Genomic DNA, 26654 nt, shown 5'->3' with positions numbered 1-26654 from the left:
CTTAGTATTTTAGGATTTAAATTTTTTTACGATATTAAATCAGTCAGACGATATAAAAGTACAAAAGAAGTTCGATAAAAAAAAAAATATTTTTTTTATTCTTGTTGCCACAAGTTCTGAAGATAGTTCTTATAATTATGTTTTTCAAATTCTAGGATGGCATCACCGCCGAAATAAGTGCTTTAGCTCAAGGCTATAATGAAATGGCAAATTTATTGAATAAGCTAAGGAATGTAAGTATTATTTTCACAAAATTCTTAATTTTCGTTGAATACAAATACCCGCTGGAGTACGTTTTATGCTGCATTTTGACAATATTGTTGAAAACTAACAGTTTGATTTTTTTCAGAAAATGATGATTTTCTTATTAATTTAAATTTTTAGATGAATATTTTAATCACCTATTTATATACATTGCTGTTTATTGTTCACATTAATGTAAAAATAATTTTTAAAAAAGATGGGCAGGAGGTGGGGGGAGAGTAGATGAAATCTGTCGAGTCTTTATCTCTCTAGACACATAAGACATCACACATTTACTAATAATTCAAATGTACTTTTTCAGTCAGCTTTTTATATTCACTGCCTTTGTTACATGCTTTTTCCTTATCTTGACGAATATTTTCTTATTTTACCTATAGTATGACTTAATACATAATAAAGGGTGTCCTAACATTAACGCAAGATTTGAATTTACCTCCATTCGTGCGATAAAATGTTGGGAACCCTATTAAAAATAACTTTGACAGCTGATTGTTTAGGCTTAGTAAAAATGGAGCGTTACAATATAGAACGACGTGCTAACGTAAAATTTGAATTAAATAAGAAAAAAACACAGCTTTTTTTCCCCTTTAAATTGTTATATTTTTATTGAATCTTAAAGTACACAGGATAGGATTATGTACGGAATAACAGATATGGTAAATGGCCTTCACGGCTTTGTCGAAATTTTTCATGACCATTTTGCATAAATATAGCTGAATTCCGTTGATGCAGCGTTGAATTTCCTCCTTCAATTCACGCGTGCTTGTGGGCTTATTGGCATAGACCTTTTACTTCAAATAACCTCATAAAAAGAAATCCAGTGGTGTTAAATCACATGATCTAGGGGGCCAATTCTCAAATTTTCGAACTGTGGCCGCCAGATTTTCCTTATTTTTGAAATATTGTTCAAAAATGAAAACACGTTGTTCTATCTGGTACTGCTGCTACCAACCCTAAACTATCAGCTGCCAAACAATTTTTTAATAGGGTTGCCAACACTTTACTGCACGAATGGAGGTAAATTCAACTCTTGCGTTAATATTGGAACACCCTTTATATGAATGATTATATTTTACATGCATATTAAATATCAGCTCAATTACTGCGGCACGCCAAGAACGATGAAACAATCATACAGTTCTAATTACCTTTTAAAGATTTCATTCCGGCCAATGAATGCTTATGGGAATTTCATTTTTCTGTTTTATGAGTTTTGCTATAGAAACAGTCTTTTGTCTGATTATTTTAAAATGGATATATCAGAAACGAGTACCAGCACAAACATGCATATGTTAATCTTTCTAAGTTATTCATCTGTTTCTGGACCCAACACAACGAACATAAGTAGAATTCTCCTTATTGCCTCCTTTTCTCACAAGTCTTTGTGTTTTTTCCTTATTATTTGCACATTAAAAATATCAATATATACGCTCATTAACATTTATTGCATATTCACCAAAATACATGGATAAAATATTAAAAAAAATTAATAAAATGCAGTTACTGCTTTTTTCTAAAAGGTTACATTCAAAAAGTTTTAATAAAAATGGATTCTCGCAATATAATTTCAAAAATTAAAAATATATTTAAAAAAAGGTTGAAAGCGATTCAAACATTTGATACTTCATCACTGTACAGCTTTATAGAAATAGCTAATAATTTAATGTTTTCTACTTCATAATTTTAGACATTAATTAGAATCCATAGCCTTTCTCGTAATGCTGCATTTTTTCTTATCCAGTTAAAAAATTTTAAATCCAGAATTACTTAAAGTTTTCACAATGCGAATGACTTGCCGTACAATTGCAGCCATTCTGTTAGCGCAGTATAGTCAATCATGGTTCTTGCGCCAATAAACCACATACAACTTTCCGATAGTGCTTTTTTTTTTTTTTTTAAATATGTCTGCTCATCCTTTTTTTCTTTAGTTTTTTTCCTATTTCACATTTCTGAATTTCCTTTTTTCAAATTCTCTTCTTTCTACATGCAAATTTGATTTCTACCCTAATATTAAATCAATTGCTTATTTCTAAACCATTAAGATTATGTTTACAATTCCAATTAGAAATGCTTTAAATGAGGAAAAAAATTACTTTTTATGTTCTTTGAGTCAATAAATGTTCTATTGAGGATATCATACTCGAAGTCTAATTTTTATACTGTAGTCCGAACCTGTAATTTATATTTTGTTACAGCCAGAAATTAGAAATTTTGTTAGTTAGAACAAAAGGTTAGAAGTTTACTTCGTTAGAAGAAGTTTTGTTAGTTAGGACAAGTTAGAAGAAGTTTTGTTAGTTAGGACAAGTTAGAAGAAGTTTTGTTAGTTAGGACAAGTTAGAAAAAGTTTTGTTAGTTAGGACAAGTTAGAAAAAGTTTTGTTAGTTAGGACAAGTTAGGAAAAGTTTTGTTAGTTAGGACAAGTTAGGAAAAGTTTTGTTAGTTAGGACAAGTTAGGAAAAGTTTTGTTAGTTAGGACAAGTTAGAAAAAGTTTTGTTAGTTAGGACAAGTTAGGAAAAGTTTTGTTAGTTAGGACAAGTTAGGAAAAGTTTTGTTAGTTAGGACAAGTTAGAAAAAGTTTTGTTAGTTAGGACAAGTTAGGAAAAGTTTTGTTAGTTAGGACAAGTTAGGAAAAGTTTTGTTAGTTAGGACAAGTTAGAAAAAGTTTTGTTAGTTAGAAGAAGTTTTGTTAGTTAAACAAGATATAAGAATAATTTTACATTATCCATATCATTCCATGAATGCTTTTCTTCCGGAACCTCGATTTCATATGATCTTCAGGTCCCGAGTGGTCAGTTTTCAGACGAAAATCAAGCCCTCATAAAAAAAAAAAATCCCTGCCTGAAAATGACGTTTGATAAATTCTACAGACCGGATTCATTTTCATTTTTATTCTTATTTCTCAAAAACCATTTGTCTTTCATAAATGATATAATTTCCCCCCTTTGAATCATTAGAATATGTTTACCTTTATTTTAGCAGACGAACTCCAGAAAGGAGCTAATTTCCTTCTGAATGCGAAATTAAATGTGAAAATTGAATGCTTCCATTCAGGTTCACCTACGGGAGGAGTACATCTCCCAGCTGATCCCTTCCACAAAGCCCATCTCGAAAATCAAGCTGAAGCTGTTCGGGCACAGCGGGGTCGGAAAGAGCACCTTTATCGAAAGTCTCAAGTGCGGATACTTCGTGTCATGGTTCAGGCGCTCAGTGGGCTCCATGTCGCCCAAGAATACCAGGAACAAAAAAAGTGAGAAACGCATGGACGTCATTTCTAATCATATTCGAAATTTTTCTTACACTTGTTACCAAAATAGAAGATAGAAATAATAAAAATAAAACCAATTCTAACTGACTTCTATTAATGTGTTAGTTTAAAATAGCGCACGTTTTATAATGATAACACTTTCTTCTTTTAAAAATATATTAACGTTGTGGTCTATTTCTTTTATGTATCATAATAGAATAATATTTAAAAATATATAATTCTCTCTCTAATTCGAAACATATGAAACCGGTTATCTGTCAGATTATAGATAATCATACAAACATCATTATATTAATTAAACATACATTTTTCAGCAAGTGGAAAACGAGCTAACAATACATTAAAGAGAAAAAAATACAATGTTAAAGTTTTAAGTAGAAGCATATCAAATAGACAAAACATGCAATGAACGAGTGAAGGTTTCAAGTTTTTACAAGAAAAAAATGATTCAACGCCAAATAAGATGCTCCACCAATATGTCAGATTAGTAGGAGTGACGGAATTACGAGAGTTGGATTAAAGAGAGTCAACTTACAAAATTTTTAAAAAAGCTTTTAAAAATGCATGAATATGTATGATAAAACATTTACTAAATAAAATTTTTGAATTAAGCAGAAAAACCTGTTAAAATGAGAGGTGATGCTGTATATACGCTAAATGAATGAGAATTTTAATTAAAGTTATAGTATTTTTTAAATTTTTAATACATTTTTAAGAATTTTCTTATTTATGATATTCATTTTAGTTTGATTTTCTTATAGTGTTGTTCCCAGCGTTCCATGTTTCCATTTCCAAATTTTTGATACAATTTTTTCATTTTTTTAATATATTGTAAAGTAAATTATATATGAAAAGTTTAAAAAATAATATATATTAAAAGCTATTAGATATACATGTGTGTGTGTGTGTGTGTGTAGTAATTTTTCTAAAATTCACAGCCAAGTGAATTGTTGCATATAACTTAAAATTTGAAATAAAATTAAATAAAATAAATCTATTAAGCTATAATTAAATTATGAAATTATTAAAATACAGCATTGCCATCGTTAACACACAGCGGTACAACTTTCAGAACTACAGCGCATTCAATAGAGAGTGAAAAATTAATAACTTTTTACTTTCATGAAATTAAAAAAGTTTAATATCAGAAAAGCGTCTAGAAAGTTTAAATGTATATTTCATCCTCAAAAATATGTATGCAGTTACAGATATAATTATTCCTAATAATAAATGCATTTATCAATAACTATTATTATCTAATTTAATAGCTACTCAAGCGTCTTTAGAAAATTTTTTAATTGAAATTTAAAAAGATGATAAACTTCCTGTTTTATTTCTCAGGTGATTCTATGAGCCAGTCAGTTATTGAACTGAACAGTTCTGAAACGAACAATCTTCAGTTTGAAACTAACTACGAAACTTACACCCATGGAATAGATGTCCAACAGCTTAATATATCAGGTAGAGTATTAATGTCTGAAAAACGAATTCTGATCAAGGTTACTTAGTAAAAGGTAGCTTGAAATTTTTAATCGTTGCATATGCACTTAAGTGCCAGAAAAACTGGTACACCAATTTAAGAGAGGTAGAGCAACACAAGCAAGCATAAGGGCTGCAACATGGCGTGTCAGGGATTCAACTAATTTGTGAAGATATTCTGAAGAGAGTTCACACCATGATTGCTGCTGGGCAGTCCACAAATCCATGGGAGTGCTAGGTGGTGGGGATCTCCTAAAGACAGCAAGTTGCGAAGTATCCCAAATATTCTCGATAATGTTTATGTTAGGGAAATTAGGTGACTAAAAGAGGGAACGAAATTCAAAAGAGTGCTCCTCAAGCTACTCGATAGCTACTGTGGACGTGTGAGGTGGTTCATTATCTTATTGAAATTGCCCACGTCCGTCGGAATGCACACAGGACATGAATGGTGCAGGTGTTCAGAAAGGTTTTTAATGTACTGCTGTTCTGTCATGGTCGAGTCTAGATGTATCAATCATGCCAACTACACACCCCCCATAGCATCACAGAGCGTACACCAGCTTGAATAGTTCCTTATAGGCACGAGAGATCCATGAATTCATGGGGTTTTCTCCATACCCATGCACGGCTATCCACCCGATGCAATTGGAAACTTAACTCATCAAACCTGACAACGTCTTTCCAATCATAAAGAGTCCAATGACGGTGTTGGCGAGCCCAGGTAAGGCGCAGAAGTTTGTGCCTCTGAGTCAACAATGGTTCACGGGATGGTCTGCGGCTGCGAAAGCTCATATCAATTAGGGTACTTTGCACAATGAGTACGCTGATACTTGTTGATGGACCTACATTCAAATTCGCAGCAATTTGAGGAAGTGTTGAACGTCTGTCTTGTGTAATGATTCTTTCCAACCGTCGGTGATCCCGTTCTGTCAAGGTCTTTTTCTGGCCGCACCTTTGTAGAAGATTGGAAGTTTTACCGGAACCTGATATTCGCAGTATACCCTTGAAATGAAATGGTCGTGCGCGAAAATCCAAATTTCATAGCTACATTGGAAATGCTGTGCCCTATCTCTCTTGAGCCGCCGATTAGTCCCCTTTAAAGATCCCTTAAATCTTGATAACCTATCACTATAACAGTAAGAATAGATGTAATAGCCACTTCAGACACCTGTTGTATTATATACGTCTCTGTCGACCGCATCGCCTTACGCTGATTAGTTGAACACCTCCATTATATGCTTATGACCTGCTTTACAAGTTTTTCTGGCTCTTCAGTGTAAATTACTTTTACTTGAATAATAAAAGCACACAAACTCATGTATGAGATTTTCTATTAATACATCATAATATATATAGCAATTCATAAAAATTATTCTATGATCTTCAGTATAAAACGAAACAATAACAATATAAAAATATGAGCTCCAAACCCAATGCACAATGGCTTAAACTGTTGTCGTGACAGTGAAGAAAGACATCGCAACACAAGTTGACTTTGAATTACTGTCACTGAAGAATACACAATTACTGTTCATTCTCGGATTTGAAAACCCTCCGGGTGTTTCCGCATGTGTCAGAAGACGTTTATTTCTTTAAAAAAGGGATGAAAGGAGGAGATGTTTACTTTAACAATAGTGTGATTCCAGATTATTGGCGGAATCAAGAGGCGTAATAATTGCTCATTTTTCTGAATACCACCCCTTAGCGAAGTACAATAATCGAAAAATGCTAGTCTCGGGATCCTGATACGTAGAGTAGCATTTAGGGATAGAGTTCGTTTCAATATGACAAGACTACCAATTTTCGACAATTCCCTCTTGTTGAAGAGGGATGTACGAAAACATAACAATACTTTTTCGTTCAATTTTTTTTTCACATGTATGAGTGTGTGTCGTTTCTTAGCGCATTATTTTGTTTGAATTCAAAAGGGCATATTGATTCCTTATTGCGGATCACCCTCGCCCTTTGTTCGAAAAACACATTTTGGGGAGTGTCCAGCCGTCTGTCTGTGACAAAGATAACTCAAAAACGCTTTGCCCTAGATTGATGAAATTCAGTATGCGATCGTAATACAAAATTTGCAGATATGTATCAAATTTTGAGCAAATCTTATTTAGAGGAAATAAGTTAGCACAATAACTATAAAACAAAGAGATATGAGATAAGATAAGATAGATAGATAGATAAGATTTACTACAGAATAAACATCCATCAAATTGTGAACCAAATCCATCATGAGGTTGAACATATGTTGATCTGTACTTTTAGAAACATCCAAACGCGATAATTAAAAAAAAAGCAGTAACTTAAATATTTCAAATTCGGTATGTAATTTTGTCACTACAAATACACTTTTTATGTCAAATTTTTGTTCCAGACGGTTGGGAAAAATTTGATTTTTGGATTTTATTAAACACAGGCCAGGGATAAACTGACAAGAATGAATCGATAGGTTCATTAAAAATGATAAATTCTCGCCAAATGCTATTATTTCGTAACTATTGTACGCCAATTCTATGCATTTGTTCTCTTGGATGATATGCGAGAAAGTTTTTGGGAGACCATTACCGCTGGTAAATGAATACATTACATTTTGAGTAATACATCTATGAAACTGGAGCATTGTTTTTTTCTTACCCTGCTCATATACACAATATGGCGAGTGAAAATTAGATTATTATAAATGCAAAATATTTAATGAAAATTGTTCAGTTCTTTGAAGATTAATTCTGTTTCGTTTTTTCATTACGTGTCTTCTTGAATTTTCAGGCATTGGTGAAATAAGTTTGTGGGAGTTCTCGGGACATGAACCTTATTACATGATCTACGACAACTTCATCGGAAATACGAATTGCTTGCATCTCGTTTTCTTCAGTCTTAGCGACCCTTACGACACGCAGGTGCAGCAAGTTCAATTCTGGTTGTCGTTTTTGCAATCGAGGATTCCGGTTCATGAACCTCTAGGTGAGTCTATATTTTGTTTAAAATAAAATATTGATGTGACACTATCCATCAATATATAGGGTCGCAAATGGTTTAGAGGCAAGGTCTCGAAAGGGTTTCATGTTCGAAACCCGATTCCACTGATAGACTAGTCTGAATGGACTTTGTATACGTTCGGATTTAATTTCCTCTTACTAGTGTGATATGGAAGTTCGAAAAAAGAAATGCCACCTCAAGTACCATAATCGTTATCTGATCAAGGTTTAAAATTATGAGATTTTTTTCTCCCAAAATAGTCTGTTTTTAGCAAAAAAGCGAAATGTAAATATAACCAAAATGTCAAAGATGTAATTTCCAGAACTCATTCTGCTGAAGGCGAACAAATGGCAGAACAGAGTTGTGGTTGCGGTGATATATTATTTCTGTTTAACCCGTTCGCTGCCATGTACCATGTCTGTAATTCGAACTGCTATCTAATAAGATGTTTACTTCTTTACTATCTCTTACTTGTAGTAGATAAGAGAATATTTAATTTGATAGTACGTATGATTCATGTGCTATTGAAATGGTGAACAATGGGACAAAACAAAAACAATTTAAAAATATTTAAAATTATTTAAAAACATAAACGATTAATTTTGATTAAAATATTATAACATCGAATTCATGCTGGCTCTCCATACGGAGATTACACAGACTCCGACACACATGAGTATGCATCGGCTTCCAAAAACATTGCACACCTCTGCTACACTGCTTTTTGCTAATTAATAAATATCCTCCCAACTATTATCTTTAGTTCAGTTATATATTAACGTTATGATACAATACCAGGGCTATTTTGGGAAGGACCTCGTAATTTTGAACTCCGGTCAGATGACGAGGACAACACCTGAGCTGGCGCCCACTCTCTCCAAACTTCCACACTACAATAGTATGAGGACGTTTGGCCCCGATGGATTTAAAGTGCACCAGACCCGCTTACACGATAGTTGTTCGGTGGAATCAGGTCTCGAGCCTGAAACCCTATAGTTCCGAAGCCAAAGCCTTACAACCAAGCTACCGCGGCCTGCCACCATTTTCTTAAATATATAAAGAAAATTTTTATGATATATGCTTCTCATTTTATATAATTATATATTTATGATATAACTATTTTAGGCTTTGGCGGCAAGAGTGGGAAAGCTGCACGGGTCGCTTTAGTTGCTACCCACGCTGACAGTGCCTCTTGTCACAGAGTGACTGCAACCGGGGAATATGTCAGCAGCGAAGCCACCTCCGTTTTGAGAACTATGCTGCTTAGGTTTGGAAAAATTTTCGATCTGCACGAAACAGTCTTTGTCCTGGACGCACACGTCGTTGGTTCGCCCGCATTGAAAGCACTCAAGAACTACGTGGCTCATCATAAGGACAAAGTAACTCAGGTAAATGTTGAATCGATTATTTTTAAAGTGTAAATATAACAGTTAAGCCAAGCATCTCCTCTTGAAGAACTAGGAATAATAATAATAATAATAAAAAAAAAACTGTTTTTAAAAATATTTTCATTAGTCTTCTAAAAAGATAAAAACATTTTTCTTGTAATTTTTTTTATTTAAAATTCATTATTAGAAATATTTCGTAATATTGCAATCATTTTTCTCAATTTCGTTACTAGATGGCGCCGCTCGTATTGAAGCAAATTTTAGTTAAATTAGAGGAATAACTGATAATTAAGCTCTGAAAACAAAAAATAACATATTATCTTAGGTTAACCTAAAGAAAGTCGGCAAAATTTCAAAGCTCTAAAGCATCAAGAAGTAGTAAAAAAATCGATTTCAAATTTGTCTTTACATACATAAAGTAAAATAAATGTATGTAAAAATACATAATATTTGTTTCGATTTACAATATCAACCATGATGGGGTTAACTATTAAATACTTCAGTTACATTTTATATATCATAAAATCATCATCAAGTCTATTATTTACACGGACTCTCTGAGTGTTCTGCAGGCTCTAAACTCTTCATCTCTCGGTCATCCACTTCTACAGGAAGTGAAGAAGATATACCGCCTTCTATACTTGAAAAATATTAGAGTTTTGCTTTCCTGGATCCCTTCGCACATGGGTATTTCTGGAAATGAAATCGCAGATACAGCAGCTAAGTCAGCGAGCGTAATTTTGCCCCTAGCGTATTTCTTATAAAGATATGCGTACAGCTATTATTCATTGGTGCTATCGCCAGTGGCAAAATCAATGAGACATGGAAACTAACAACAAGCTTCACTTTATTAAACCACAATTGGCCAACTGGTCTTCAAAACTAAGCAGGAAATATGATGTAATTTTATCCCGACTACGTATTGGTCACACTCGCTTGACACATAGATTTTTACTTTTTGCCGAGACACCTCCAGTATGTTTTAATTGTGGAGATGTTTTAACAATCCGACACATTTTAATAGAATGCGCAAGTTTTACCGATCTTCGTTGGAAGCATTTTAAGTCCAACAATTTTACCTTAGATTTTTTATTGGGTGAGTCGCATCATCCAAACGTTTTTTCGTACTTTAAAGATGTTGGTATCATCCATGAAATTTAACTTGCAGTTTTAATACCTTCTTTCCTTAACTTTTGACTAGTTTGAACACTGTCAGTTGCACTTCTCGTAACGATAAACTACTTTTTATCTTGGTGTGAAAATTTTAAGTTGCTTCGGCGCAGCATATTCTGCAACAGGATCTTGCGCCAGAAATCAAAATATAAACCTAAACCTATATATCATAAAATGTAACAGTGAAATACTATATTTCTCCATAGCATTTGAAACAAGTAGGGCAGTTTATGAAATAGCGAAAATAAGGAACTGACATGGAACCGATATTTTTTTTTTTAACATTTCCGCTGTAATCTGATTTTGTGCTTTCGTTTGATTACAAGAAATTTGAATGTAGTCAAACTTAAATCAAAATGCAGTTTAAACTTCAAAATCTTATTCTGATATATTTTTTTAAAATTTTCTAATTATTTTATAGATCAGTGTAGACTGATTATATTTCTGATTGGCTTACTGATTCACAAGTCAACGGCTCTGATAAACTTTATATTAGAGTAATAAGATTTTTTTTATACTTCTTGTGTGCCAACAAGTATACCATAAGGCCGACAGACGTAAGTCAATTCACAATTGATAGTGGAAGAACTTTCAAATATAAAGGAAGCAGGCACAAATGCAAATGGAAATGGGAAAAACAAGAAAATACACAAATGCAAATAAAAAATAAAACAAAATTGCTCACATACTAACGAAAACATACAGTAAATGATATAATACAATTGAAGAAGCATAATCAAATGAAAATAAAATATTCAAAATACAAATACAAAAAGCGTAAAAGTATATATACAGTTAGTTAGTTAACTATATTAACGTCCCGTTTAAAGCAACACTAAGGATATTTTGGGACGGACCTCGTAAATTTGAACCGCGGTCAGATGACGAGGACGACATCTGAACTGGGACTCTCCTCTCCACACCAGCGGGAGGATGTTTGGACCTGACGGATTTAACGTGCAACAGACCCCCCTTACACGATGGTTCTTCGGTGGAATCGGGTCTCGAACCTGAAACCCTACGGCTCACAAGCCGAGACCTTACCACCAGGCCACCGCGGCCCTAAGTATATAGACATGTAGGCAAATACATAGAAATGAAGTCTAAATAATACGGGGCAAAAATACTTTTAATAACCAAAGGAAATGAAACGAAGGCAGATAAATGAGGAGGTCAAATTGTATATTGTTCTGTAGAAGGCAATTTTTAAGTTTACGCCTTTCGGGAATAAAACTGATGCTTTCTAATATCAAATGCTTGGCATCCTGGATTGCACCATTGTAGCACGAACACCTGTCAGTCGGCGACAAATTGAAGTGTTTTAAATATACTTTAAAGTTTCAACGCCCACTCAGAAACTGGGTAGGCTTGAAATTAGACTCAAAGTAGTTAGACTTTAAGTATCTTCTGTACGGAAGGAATAAATACCTTCTTGAACTGCGCATTAGTCGATGCTTGATATAAGGTATTCCATTCAAATATAACCTTATCTTTAAAGACATTCTTTAAATAAGATTTTAGAATTAAATTAACTAATTTTGTCGCATCTTTGACAAGCCAGTCGGTACGTTCATTGCCATAGATTCCCATATGGCCTCTAATAAAAGAAAAGAAAACTTGCACACCTCTGTTTCAGAAAAACTCAGATTAGATTGTATTTTAACAATTTAACAATTAGGGAATCGATGTTATTTAACCCTTTCAAGGGCCATTTTTTTCTAGTCATATTATGTAAGAAAATTTTTTAGGCTTGAAATTAGAATAAGAAAAGGGATTTATTTAGGTTATTAGATAATTTTAATTTGATTAATTAATTTGGTTCATTAATAATTAAGTAACAAATCAAGACACATCATTTTGTCTGAGATAAAGAACTGAAGCATCTAAGTTTCTGACTTACTAAAAAAATGTGTCAGAACTTATGCCAACCTACATAATTTCATACAAAGATTGATAAATTTGGTGGGAAGCATACTTCCCACGGCCCTAGAAAGGGTTAAGGCATATAAAGATGAAAGAGAGTCGTTTGTATTAAAAAAAAATGTGCAATTTTTGTATACAAATTTTGCATAATGTTTTATTATTATCATAAATAACATGTGCGACCGCGGTAACCTAGTGGCAAGGTTTCGGCTCGTGAGCCGTAGGATTTCAGGTTCGAGACCCGATTCCACCGAAGAACAGTTGTGTAAGGGGAGTCTGTTGCCTGTTAAATCCGTCAGGGCCAAGCGTCCTCCCGCTGGTGTGGTGTGGTAGAGGGGCGTGCCAGCTTAGATGTCGTTCTCATCATCTGACCAAGGTTCAAAATTACGAAGTCCGTTCCAAAATCGCCTTAGTGCCTAAAACATAAATAACATCTGGTTTCGGGGAGTTGAAAGAGATGTCTGAAGTTTGCATTGCTAAAAGGCTCATACAAGACTTATTCTACACTAGAAATGAATCATTACTGCTCAAAAACACTAGACAGATAACTGTCTCATTTAATACTTTCATAAAAAATTATCCACTTTTCCTTCCATATTTGTTCGTTCCCACTGATTATGAATTTCCACAACCAAGTGCAAGGGCATACAATGGTGTTAATATGACTTATAAAATTGATTGCAATTTCTACTTATTTTCCGTGTTCATTATTCCTTCCTCAAACATCATTAAAATTTCCATTGCATCCAGGGTCTTCCAAAAAGTACGGGTTTCCTAGAAAGTGTGTGTTCTCACCTCACCGTCACCTGGCGAAAAGCCCGCTGCTGTTTCCCTATCATGTCTTGGAAAGAGTTTATCGACCTCGTCCACTCCGATGTCAACCCACTTGCAGGAGAGGAACATATGAAGGAGCTCATCCAGCAGATGCAGATCATGGGAGAGGTATGTTTCAAAAAGTTTTGTTGTTTCTATACAAATTCGCTTTTAGTTTGAACTAGCCGCCTTTGGTGATTAACTGTGTTTCGCTAGGTATATTGGTTGTGTCTAGCTTCAATTAAATTGCTATTGTATTTGATGTCGATGATTCTTCTAAAAAAAGTACTAGGTATTTCAAATTCATGAAAACTTTAAAAATTTATGATAATAAATATATTAATATATAATAAAATAAGTATTGCTCCAAAAAATTACAGTTTACTTGACTATAATCAGATGGATATATTCTAGTAAACTGTATATATATATTGTTACCAACCTGTAATTTTGCTTCCCAGCGTGAATAGTGTCATCATAAGAAAGACCGTTTTACAGTTATTCGTATTAGATGCTGCCGGATGTCGAGCCAATGATCCTAGAGCTTGGTGACAAATTTGGCGCCTTGGTGACGAATTTGGAGACAAAATGTATAATGCTCGAAACTTCGAGAATTTTGTCAATCCGTCCATTAGAAACCGTGATACGCCTGATTGGTCTAGGAGATTCTAGCCCCGCCTCCCGAGAACTATAAAAGACCGGCACTCTAAAGCTGGGGTCGTGTGAGTGAGTAGTCGGAGTCGCTGACAAGTAACGAGACTTCGAGAGGATAGCGAAGCAACGGCGAACTACCAGCGTTGTGTGGAGCGAGTGCTGAACTGCTGTGTGTTGAATCTTGTCGTCCACTGCGTCGTCGTATATGTTGTGTAGTAGCCAGTTGTGAGAAGTAGTGAGTCAGTAGCTAAAGCGAGAAGTTCAGCCGTTGGTGAGACGGTAGAGCGAAGTTCCCAGGATCACCTCTCCTGCTGGATTCTGTCTGGCCGCTTCGTGTGCTGTGGACGATTACTACCTGTGGGCTACTGTCGTCTGTAGTGTGCTATCCTGTGTTCGTCTCGGCTGTAAATATTTGTTGTCTGTGTATTCGCCTTCTTTATGTTCGTCTCTTCGTGTAAATAAACGTCGTTGTTTTCCTACTGAGGCCTGCTGATTGTGTGTTCTCCACACCATATCACTACCACTATTAAAAAGAACCCGACAGCGAAAGAGAATATATATAAATGATTTCATGGAATGGGATGATGGAATGAAAAATATGATTCCATGTATATATAAATGATTCCAAAAGTAACTGAAAGATGGTGTTCACATATCATACTGAAATGTTTTATGCAAATGAAGTAAACGCACGTATGTAATAAAATGAAATAAATCACATTACATCTTCACATTATATAAAGTTCAGAAATTATATTTTAAAGTCAAATATTAGATGGGTGAAGATATTAGATAGGTCATTACGCATAATATAACTGAACATAGCATGCTGCATCGGCACCGATGCTGCCGACAGTCCAACAGGTCGACATCTTTTAGTTCCACCAAAGTGTCTGAGGAATCACGGCACGGCCAATGTTTTAAGAATCGCCAAAACCAAAATTCTGCTGGGATTAAGTCTGGTGATCTTGAGTACCATTTAAAATGACAACTTCGACTTATCGCTCGGTCTTTAGTGAAAGTGTCCGAAAGGAACGACTTGACTTCAAGTGCAAAGTGGGGTGTGTCAGCTCCAGTAGAAAGAGAGGACAAGAAATGCTTTTTCTTCCCACAGTGCATGCAAAAGCGTTATTTATCATTCTGTAATGACTACGTATACAGGTTCTCTTGCCAAATACTAGGCAACGACTTTCAAAAAAAGAAAGGGGCACTCAGTAAGGTTTGACATCGCCCAAACACGACTGTTTACGTGCAAAGTTTAGCGCATGCATTAGGAGGCGGTGACTTCGCAAGAATACGGGTGAGATGAAAGATAGAGGAGAATATATTTAAGTTTTACTGACCAATACAGGAAATCTCAATTACCAGCCGAATTATTTTGTACAGCAATCTCAGATAATGTGCAAAATTGTATGATCTAGCCATATGGACAATAAATACACATTTCAAATGAGAAAAAAATAGTTTGATAAGAAATTACAGACGGAAAAAATAGAAAAAATGTATCTAACTGAGAGAAGATCAAGGCCTAGCTAAGAACTTCGGAAATGCACTTATCTTACTCCCTGAGTATCACCCTATTGCAAGGTAAGTCAGCCATCTAACTCTCCGACCCGCCACGAAGGCACACGGATTTAAACCATAAAAATTGAATGACCGGACCGCCGCAACAGCAACATTGGCGGGAACTGTGGTTGAGTCCTAAGGGCCGTCATAGGCCACGGTACAACCCTTCCCGAAGGAAGTACGTCCCGTCATCGATGGGAGGAGTCAGATCCCCCACCTATTAGTGTACCCTCCAGGGTCGCGAGATCCAACCACCATGCCGGAAGCCTCTCATCCTCATTTCGAGGTGCCCCCCAGTGACTCCTATTGCAGGGTAAAGTTACTCAGAAAGGATATGAACAATACGTTTTGATGGATTTAGTCCACACTTAGTTTTTATAAAAAAATATTCATTTCATTCAATCAACCTGCTTATCAAGGTTTGGGATCATAGTATTCATAGACAATAATATTTCAAAAAATGGTTTTCAAATTCAACTATGTCTAATTTTTTGAAATCTCTAGATAGAAATTTCTGATGATTATAGTACCTTCTCTTTGTATATTTAATATACAAGAATATATACTCAGCATACATGACTGAATAGATACTGTTACGAATCCTTGATGCGGCTTCCCAGCATAGTGGGTTCCATAGGAGATCCCAGGGCTTGGAGACAAACTTGGCAACCATTTGGCGACTTTGGCGCCAAAATAGATTATATCCGAAACATCGAGAATTTTCCCGATCCGTTCAGTAGGAACCGAGTTACTCCTCGAACGTTCCTGATTGGTTGAGAGGTTTCTAGCCCCGCCTCCTAAGACCTATAAAAGGAGCTGCAGCTGCCGGGGAGTAATGGTGAATTGAGGAGTAGTCGGAAGCGATAGAGCAGAGCAGAGTAGTCGTGGACCAGTGGAGTCGAAGAGTCGTCGTAGTCGGAACCGACGGTAAGGAACTGGCCTTCCAGAGTAAAGATGAGCAGCGACTGAGTGAAGCTAGTGCTGAACTAAGCTGTGTGCTACTGTCTGCAGTAGAGTCTGTTGTATGCTGTTTTGTATGCTGTTGTATGCTGCACTATCTCGGCTGAAGATAATCGTCTTCTGTGCTGTATATAGTTGTTCTTCTTTGTGCGGTCATGTGTGTCTTCGTGTAAATAAACGTCGTTGTTTTATTTTCTACTGCCGCCTGGTGATAGAGCGTTCTTCACACCATATAACCCCCACTATCCAAATGAACCCGGAAATTTCGTAACAATATCAAGACATCGTGGATAGATTTGGTAGCATGAATTATTTTCAGCAAGGACTGTAAATTTGCATTTTCAAATTTTCCACATTCTATCATTCATAGGTTGATCACAATATTTATTCATAAGCATGCTTATCAATTATTGTGAGATAAGCATTAAAAAAAATAAATTCATTTCAAAATTCATGTTCCATCTATTACAGGTTGTATACCTCGCATGCGAAAATGAGGATGTAGTCATCCTCGATCCCACCTGGCTGTGCGTGACTATTTTGGGATTCCTTTTGTCTCAGGAGAATCTGGAACAGGCCCGTGTCACGGGAATATATTCGGGAGATGACATCCAGTTGTTGTATCCCGAAGCAGATGCACAAAAACTTTTAAAAGTAAGCGAAACCTTATCATAAATTAATAATGCTAAATTTGGTATTCTGGAATTGGACTTCGATGGCCAGAAGTTAAGAATTTAAGTCATCTCTGAAATTTTCGGATATTATTCTGCCTGACATGCTTTCAGGAATACTTACTAGAAGGCCATCACTTGATCTACTTGGCCTGTGCATTCGAAAAGATATTCTGTTCGAAAAGGAAAAAAAGCTTCTGCTTTGGGAGAGGTATAAAATGGAGAAATTGTGAGCCAGAGTTTTTTATCCTTAATTTGCCTGCAATTCCACTGCAGAAACGTCATAAAAACAGATGGTTAAAAAATAAAAAATAAAAAAAGAACCGAGCTTGAGATTTTTAAAAAATTAAACAAAAGATTTTAAAACCAGGAAGCCGTAAATTCGAATTTGAAATTTAAAAAGAAAGTAAAAACTCCCCCATTTGGAAAAGCCAGAAATATAACATAAACAAGAAGAAAAAGCGGACAAAAAAAAATTATTTTTGACCAAATTGAACAGAATTCCATTACATAGATATACCCCAAGGTCAAGACACAATTTTTGTTGCTTTTTCGCTTCTCCCTGGGGATTTGTTTAGTTTCCCTTGATTAAACATGTTGATAAAATTTTTACAGAATCTCAATTTAGAAATAATTACAGAATCTCATTGCATAGATATACCCGGAGGTCAAGACACAATTTTTGTTGCTTTTTCCCTTCTCCCTGGGGGATTTGTTTAGTTTCCCTTGATTAAACATGTTGATAAAATTTTTCAATAACATTTCAAGAGTGTTTTTTTTAATGTTCAATTAATATAACCGTTTATTGCTCTAATTTCTTCGCGATAATTTTAACAATTATTTCAAATTTTTTGGCTTAGAGTTTCCTCGACATAGTTCTAAGACATTTGTTTTGACTGCATTTGAATAATTCGATTTTGAAGGAAAGAAGAAGATGTTTTGACCTTAAGTGATTTCGACATTGAAATTCAAGCATACGTCGTTCTCTGACGTAATGGAGATAGTATTTTTACGTCTCTAGGTGAGGACTCTGGCAATTGATGCAACTTCAGGACTTTGGAGTCGGTTTTCATGTGTTTCAATACATAAGTGATAAATTTGTTAGTTGTAGATTCTTATTGGATGCAAAAACTGACATTTCGTGCATTGCTTTATCTATGAATTTATGTATTTTAATTTGTAAACCAAATCTTAATATATTCTGATAAGGTATTAAGAAGAATCTCGACTAGAGTTGGATTTTGTAAATCTTCTCATTTCAGTAATTTCTATCTTGTTATTACGTGTTAGTTCCTCACCAATTCTTCAAGAGGAGTTTGAGTGGAAATATCAAGGATCGGGAAGTTTTCAGTTACATTTTCCCAAATGACACTGGTCGTAACGGGGATTTCAAGGATTCGATCGAAACTTAAGATCCGAGCAAAGCACTTTCATATTCTAAATATTACTGTAAAATTTTCCTTGTGTTTAATGTAGGCCTAGATTTAAAAAAAAATGGATTTGCACGAGGGATTTTGGATGTTACATTTACTATGTGATACAGGATTGCGTTACTTTCTTAATACTGTGTTTGGTTAATACGAATGATAAGTCGGTTTGTGGATTTTCCAATCTTAAGATGATTACGTTGAAAAGTCGATTTTTTTGCGAAAATACGAAATCCATTAATTTAGTATTTTTAATGTTTGAGCAATTTTCTTTACTAATAGAATTTTGTTTTGAAATCCATTTTTTTTTCAAAGTTACTCTGACTTTTATATTTCCTTTTGCATACGTTTTAACTCTATTTTTTGCTATTTTACATCTTTGAATGCTATTTTCTCATATTTCAAACTTTAGTAGAATTTGCTTACGAAAAACCTCATAAATTAAAATTTGACTCATACTTTTTTGTTCGTGCTAATTTCTCAATATGTTCTGTAGTTCCTGAATTAGAAAACAAGTAATATATTCATTTAGAAATATTCAACAGTGGTTTTAATGTTTACCGATGCGAAAAAATTTGAAAATTTCATATTATTTACCAGTCGAACCCCAATATTTAAAGAGTGGATAAATATACAACTTCTTGTCTTGTTCAGGATCCAGGTAATATATTCCTCAAGGTATGTGCGAAAATTTTAAGTAAAACATTTTTTAAACTACTAAATCAAACTACTAAAACTGCTAATCTACTATTTTGCTTTAAACCTCCTTTTTGATAAAAAGAACTTAGTTAGCAATTTATAAAACAACTTTTGCCATTTAATTTTTTTTTTTGGGGGGGGGGGAGTTCACAGATATTTTTGTAAACTATTCTATTTTCAAAGTCATAAATATAAATATTTTAGATGGATTTTCCAATACTTCACCACGATAGTAGTCACATATCTTTAAAAAGTTTTCATTAGAACTAGGATGCATTTTAATGCCATTTGAACCCTGCATTATTGAGGAAACATTTTCCAAAAAAGTTTAGAAATCATTCAAGGTTGTGTCATTTAGTTTATCAAAATGCAAACTTTTCAACTTTAAAAAAAATAACTAGAGTTCTTACCTTCTCCTTGAAAATAAGGGGAACAAAACAAAGAAAACAACCTTATTCGCAAAGCAATTCGAAAACTATACTTGGAGAGCACGCAATGCTTACTGGCAACTTCCAACCTAAAAATATCAAAATGTTTAATGAGGTGACTTGTTTACATTTCTCTGTTGCCACTGAACAATTTGTAATTAGAACGATTTCTGTACCGTGCAAGTTAACTCTATAAAATCGAAACATCCTTAAGGTGGGTTTACATTCGACCAGGCTAATAAGAGACGGCTAATAAGATTACGCATGCGCATAAAGGGACTGATTTATGTTTGTCACAATTTCATAAGATAGATTCAGGTATTCCATGCTTAGAGATAAGTTTCTGTTTTGGCGTCCCTGAAATTTTCTTTTTCTCTGCGTATCGTATTAAAATGATTAATATTTACACAAAGAAACATGGTCAAATAAAAAATAAAAAGGTCAACATACCTAAATTTGGAAAACTATAAAAAAAATTGGCAAATAAAATTTAAAAAAAAAACACAACCTTACATCAGAAAGAACAAAGAGCGAAAAAGTCGGAATTAATCTATGATAGGTGATTCAATTTTTCACGCCAAAACGACAAATTCTACAAATGCATGCACAGTAAAGGTGGGTTCACATGAGGCCAACTATTGCGCGCAATAAAAGGTCACGCCTACTTCAGGGAAATCACGTGACCACAATGGGACAATGGCAAATGGTTGTTCCGTCGAGACAACCATTTGCCATTGTCCCACCGACGTCATCTCAACTGTTCACTCGAGGACAATACAGGGACAACAGTAGAGAGACAACAATTGCGCGCAAACATAGGCCTCGTATAAACCCACCTTAAGAAAAAAAATACAATACAGCAGCATGCTGTTGTCCCGTCGAGGCAAGTACTTGCCATGGACCGAACAGCATTTTTCAGCCTTTCTGCGCTGCCTATAGGCCTTCTTATAACTGGCCGAGTGTAAACTCACCTTTATATAAAATCATTCAAATGTGCATATTTTTTACATCTCTGTTTGCTTTATTTACAAGACAAGAATCCTTTTAATGAATGGTTATTTCAATATGGGTAGCATTTTTCAGATTATGGAAGCTCTTCAGATTTGCACAGAATGCGAAACCGAAGGAGAAATCGAATATGAATTCCCTAGATTTAATTTGGTGGAAGCAGTAGAAGGTTTATGGAATACATCTCAGTACACTGCTTACGGTGGAGTGAGGCTGTGCTGTCAAAACAAGTATTTCATGGTGACACTCTTCCCAAGGCTGCAAGTAAATACTTTCTTTTTCATTTTCTAAATTTATTTCTTCAAAAATACAATTTTAATAGCATAATAGCGTCTCGAGGGTTACCGAATATATATATTAAACGTAGAATATGGGTATCTTAGAGTTCTTTTCAAAATTTAACATCTCTTTCTGTATATAAAAGGCAACGTTCATTTGCGTGTGTTCTGTATAGATTAAAAAATTATTGGACAGATTTTATTCAAATTTTTCAAACAGTTATATTGAAATGCCAAGAAAATTTCTGAAAAGTTTCAACATAATTAACTAAACGGTTAAATTTTATAATTAATTAATAGCTTTTTTTTTTGGTTCTGTCTCTAATCTTTCTACTTCTTTTTCTGCACCGATGGGAATAAGCGGCTGTTTTTTCCCCCACCTCATTGAGGCAAAGTCTCTGATAACATCCAAAATTATTCACGCATGCGCAATCCGTTAAACTAATTTTCTCGTCTTTAGAGACTACTATTGTTTTCTCCTCGCCATTGAGGCAAGGCTAACAAAGTGTTTTCGTTATTTTTAGTAATTATTTTTAAACTCGTCTATTATCAATTGTAATTTATTATCGTTTGCTCTTAAAATCTGTTTTAATTAACAATTTATCTTAGTCTTTAGTAATTTGTTAAAGATTATCGCCTGCTTTTTGTTTTAATTAAATTCTTAAAATTTCAATCGCAAATCATAATTAGGATAACATTTTTAAAAAGAATTCGTCTATTAATTTATTATTTTTTAATTTGCGGAAATATTAACTGTAATCCCTTATCATTTACTTTTATTTCACTGATTTGGATATCCAGTAATGTAGTGAAGCTTTATAAGCCAGATAACAGCTACGAGACATGAGTAATTACTTTTGTCTTGTGATCATGTTACTCGGCTACTTACAGTTGGCGTGAACGACACCTCACTAGAGAGGTTGGATTGAAACTCTCAAAGGGCGATGATTAAAAAAAAAAAAGAACCAGAACTAGAATTATTGGTTAGATTTCTAAGCAAAATTTCAAATGAATCACGCATTAATTTCGAGCTCATTCTGGACAGCAGTACATGAACGAAACATTTATTTCTTTTTCATCATGGAACCCTATATGTAAAAAAAAAAAAAAAAGTCATATTTCTCCATCCAGAATAAAATGATTAACCGATATCATAATGAGCTGAACGATTAATTTAAACCCATCACACACCAAAAATAACATTATCTACAAACATTTTACTTACTTTGTATATTCTAAATTGAACCAGAGGAATAAGGCAATAGATTTTCTAAAGAAAAAGCGCCATCTGGTATTTAATAAAAGAAGCAAGACAATTAAAGGGCCAAGTCTGCTCTGAACATGATTTATTGTCTACATAATAGGGTTTTGTAATTAAAAATATAAGTTGATTATGGTAAAGACGGTTTAAGTATTGTTTATTTGCCCTACAATTAAAATTTCTTAAATTAAATAGTTTCCAAGAATGAAATAGTAATATTGAAATCTTGCATCCTGATAAAGAGAGTAGGCTAAAACTACCAATTTCTCAACCTATTTTAAATATATTATTAAGCAGAATAACAATGTATATATCAATATTGAAACAAAAAAGAGAATAAATCGATTTGATGACATTCTTTGAAAATAGTGTGATTAGATGTAATTTGTAATAACTGAAAATGATTGGAGTAAATTTTTACAGCAAAATAAAGACCCAATTGGTAAAATATTTCCAGGTCAATCTGCGGAAATCAATAAAAGAAAATGGCGATCCTGAATGCGATTTATATCAATGGTATCATGGAAGCAAATATAGTAGTGGTCTCTTAGAAGGCCTGGTAACCCTGACCGAAGACGAAGCAGCCTATGAAATCAAAGTGAGAGGACCAGCAGCCATGAAACCTGAGTGGTAAGAGTTTCCAGTGTTAGTTTATTCTGTTGTGGTGAAGCTTAAAAGCCAGATAACAACTTCCGGATCAGGGTAATTGTTTTTGTCTAGTGGTCTTGTTACTCGGCTACAAAGCCCAACGTTGCAAGTTCGATTTTACTCAAAGTTATCTTCTTCATTGGTGACAAACAAACACAACCTTCTTCGCACAGCTGTTGTGGCGCCATCTACCCTCAGCAAAAGTCGTCACTCAATTGACGCAACTCAAATGGGTACAGGCGCATTAAACTCAACAGCCGATACATCACCACTCAACAGCAACACAACATATCGTTCTTCTCACTGGAGGGAGAGTACTGTGGTGAAGCTTATAAGCCAGATAACTTCCAGATTGAAGTGCACACTTTTGTCTAGTGGTCTTGTTACTCGGTTACAAACCCCAACGTTGAGAGTTCGATCTTCACCAATCTTCCTCAATGTGTTTTAGTGCAGAATAATGAAGCAATCATTTCTTTAAAAAAGACTTTCGAGATATTGGGGGATGATCAGGTTAGAAAAAGATTCAAAACTTAAAATGCAGCCTCTAAAACATATATTGGCTCTTCAATCATTAGCATAAATAATCTCACATAAATTACTAAAAATTATTAATATTCTCTATAATTATGCATGGAATTGTTCTTATTCATTAAAATGAGATGACTATTTCTGTCTATATCAAAAACTCCCCACCAGCGGAATGATAAGTTACGGCAGGAGTCCACCGTCTTAGGTAGGAAATTAATTCATTTAGAAAATGTAAATATTTTTCCAATTTCTACAAGGTATAGGATATTTTGTGTGGCCTCATTGTAAATTATAATGAACAGTTTTGGCACGTGAATTCAGTGATAAATTTAATGTTTCAAACATGTAAAGTAGTTCTTGCTTGGATGTAGTCGCAATAGTAATTTGAGCTAATATATCCTTAACATAGTCTATTTGAGTTCTTACGAACGAAAATTTTAAGATACCTTTAAAAGAAAAATTAGCGGCTGTATAAACTGGACGAGAAAGGGGACCATCGGATTAATACACCAAGGTCAATAAAACATTCTCCACAATCAGTATAAATACCTGGTATCTTTAAAACCTGTAAACTAATCATTGTGCCGATTCTGCCAAGAATACATTATTGTTTTGTTCGCAATTTCGAAAAGTTATTTTTTTTTTACATTCCGGAAAATAAGCACTAATCAACAATACTGCAAGTAATCAATTTATAAATCTTTTAATATCTATATTTTATGTCTTTGTTTCAATGCGTCACCTTCGATTATGCATTTCTAAGCACATATGCATAAAAAGGATGCCATAGCTTGCAATGTCTTCCCTTTGTTCCTTAAGTTCAGAATCACTCAGTAAGAAAACAATATGGCATCGTCTTGCCCTAGAAGTAGCGCGTCTGCCCCGTGATCTTGGCGTCCCGGGTTCGAGCCTTGGTTCAGAGATGATTGTTCTTCACCCTGTTTTCTATCTGTGAGGTGTGTGATAGAGCACCGCACCCTGTAAAAAGAGGTTGTGCAAGCAAGTATGTGAGTGTCATCTTCATACGAGCTAGGAGTCAAACTTCTGCCCTCGGGTGCTCCGAGATCCTTACCCTCAGAAACTGCTGCATTCCTCTTTCCGTTGCAACGCGGACACGACATCATCATCAAGAAAACAATATCGAATGTTAGTTACTTGTTGTATATATGCATAACGTTTTTTCAACATTTGCTTCTTCCACTCAATATCCATTCAAATAAATAGGGGGTCCCAATAATTTTAGACACAAACTTTCTATTTTTTAAAAGTTTAATTAGCTACATGTAATATTTCAAAATGCCTATCTAAATATTTTATTTTTATTTCAGCTTTTTCTTCTTGGAAGATTTGATAAGCATCGCAGAACAAATGTTCTCTGACGTCTGTCCTGGTACTGTATTGGAGAAACACTATCTTAGCTGCTCGCAGCTAAAATCGCATTCGAAAAATGTGTACACCTATCCACCAGCAACCATCCTCAACGCTCTGGTGCAAGATGGCGTTTATGGCACAGTTGAAAATAAATTTACTGGTGCTGACGAGACGCTTCTTAATATTGTTTTCTTCGGTGCTTCAGAGGTGCTAATGTTTAGCCATCGTAATAATTTACCAGAAATTCCTTCCTTGAGTTTCCAGAACACAGCCTTGAACAAGCCCAGGATGCCTCACAGTCAGACATCCCCATCGCTTGCGCTGCACAATCAGCAATCAAATTCGAATCAAAAACTATCACAACGAAGAAAATCTCTGCCGCCAACGATTACAAGCTCAACCAATAGCAAGACTCAAAGCAGCTCACCATGCCAAATATTGCAAGATTTCTACAGCAAGCTCAGCCAACGAAGGGATAGCTCTCCAGCCATACTCCACGATCAAAATCCTGTGGTTGTCCTTGTATCTGACCTTCATGCCTCGCAGTTGCCTTTGCTCAGTTGTCAGTGCCTTTGTGCCATTCTAGACATACCGGATTCAATGGGCAGGGATTGGTGCATGCTAGGAGTTCTTCTGGGAATGACAGACAAACTGCCTAAGCTTGACCCTGGAGACAATCCAGCTTTCAGTCCAACCGCATGTATCCTGAGTGAGTGGATGAAGCGCCCGGACACAACGTTGGGTCAGTTATTGAGACGGTTGTTGGAACTGGAGCGCACAGATGCTATTGAAACGCTCATGCCTACCTTGCCGATGTTTAGAGTCACACCAGTGTGCTTCAAGCACAATTTTATGGACTGCAATGTGAGTACAGATTACGATTAATAGATTTCGATGTCCACATACATATATATAGCATGCAGCTATGTTAGATGTTATTTTATAATAATAAAGAAATAAAATTGGATGTGTTATTTTTTTATAATTTACTATGTTAATTAGATTTTTTTAAAATTAACATCCCATTTCTAAACATCTCAAAACTTCACACCTCTGTTCTTAGAAGTCACGTGATTTGTACAGATGTAAGTGGGTTTCATTTTTGACGCCCTTGCTCGAATTCATTTACGCAAGCGAATCATGCTTGTCTGGCACATCCGAGCGATAGGAAATTTTACAGCGTGTAGCCGGCCAATTTCCAATGCTACGAAAAACTTTCTCACCTTTTTTTATTGCTTCTTTCCTTATTTTTTTTTATAAAAAATATCTGTACACCAATATTGTTTAAAAAAATTCTTACTTGCAAAAAAGAAAAAAAAAAATGTTTGATCCTTGTGAAAGTGATATATTGCGAATAGGTGTAAAAAGTACTCTCGAATGTATATAAAAGAAAAGAAAAAAATTATATTGCACATAAAGACAATGATCTACTAATGTTCGATCCGGTAACTATAACATACTGCTGACGTCGAATAGCGGATCCATTTCAAGCCTTTTCATAGTTATCCTGATTTGCACAAACCGTTCCGGTTTGACGTATAAGCGCCATCTATCGATCATTTTTTGAATCATTCTTAATGGGAGAAAAGAATCCAAAGATGTTTTCACCATATTACAGCAATTTTTTTCGATCATATTGTTTTTTATAATAATTTTTTGAAGTTTGCACAAATTTGTGGAATAATAGTTCTATAGTAAACTGAGAAAAGTATGTTTTTTGGATTTCTTCCCGTTGTACCATAGAGTAAAAAATTACAGTTTCACAATTTTGAAATCAGGATTATACAGTTTAATTTCGTTAATTTAATAGGCTTATTTTTGAGTCGTATTTTCGTATAGACATATTCATAATTACATGAATATCTCTCTT

At 34.6% G+C, this 26654-nt stretch overlaps 1 protein-coding gene across 1 annotated transcript in view; it reads left to right on the top strand.

The window, feature by feature from the left end:
• LOC129959040 (death-associated protein kinase 1-like) overlaps nucleotides 1-25734 on the top strand; it is a 62500-nt gene extending 36766 nt beyond the window's left edge. The window contains exons 11-20 of the mRNA XM_056071821.1: nucleotides 156-233; nucleotides 3317-3512; nucleotides 4872-4991; nucleotides 7779-7973; nucleotides 9114-9376; nucleotides 13223-13414; nucleotides 16937-17119; nucleotides 20774-20962; nucleotides 22695-22867; nucleotides 24742-25734. Of these exons, the coding sequence (XP_055927796.1) occupies nucleotides 156-233; nucleotides 3317-3512; nucleotides 4872-4991; nucleotides 7779-7973; nucleotides 9114-9376; nucleotides 13223-13414; nucleotides 16937-17119; nucleotides 20774-20962; nucleotides 22695-22867; nucleotides 24742-25669 (2517 nt within the window). The 3' untranslated portion in view covers nucleotides 25670-25734. The remainder of the gene's footprint in view (nucleotides 1-155; nucleotides 234-3316; nucleotides 3513-4871; nucleotides 4992-7778; nucleotides 7974-9113; nucleotides 9377-13222; nucleotides 13415-16936; nucleotides 17120-20773; nucleotides 20963-22694; nucleotides 22868-24741) is intronic.
• Nucleotides 25735-26654: the final 920 nt, after the last annotated feature.

Source organism: Argiope bruennichi, chromosome 2 (assembly GCF_947563725.1).
Source record: "Argiope bruennichi chromosome 2, qqArgBrue1.1, whole genome shotgun sequence".
Taxonomy (NCBI): domain Eukaryota; kingdom Metazoa; phylum Arthropoda; class Arachnida; order Araneae; family Araneidae; genus Argiope; species Argiope bruennichi.
Note: the sequence above shows the minus strand (reverse complement) of the source record. Positions and strands in the feature narration are given on the sequence as shown.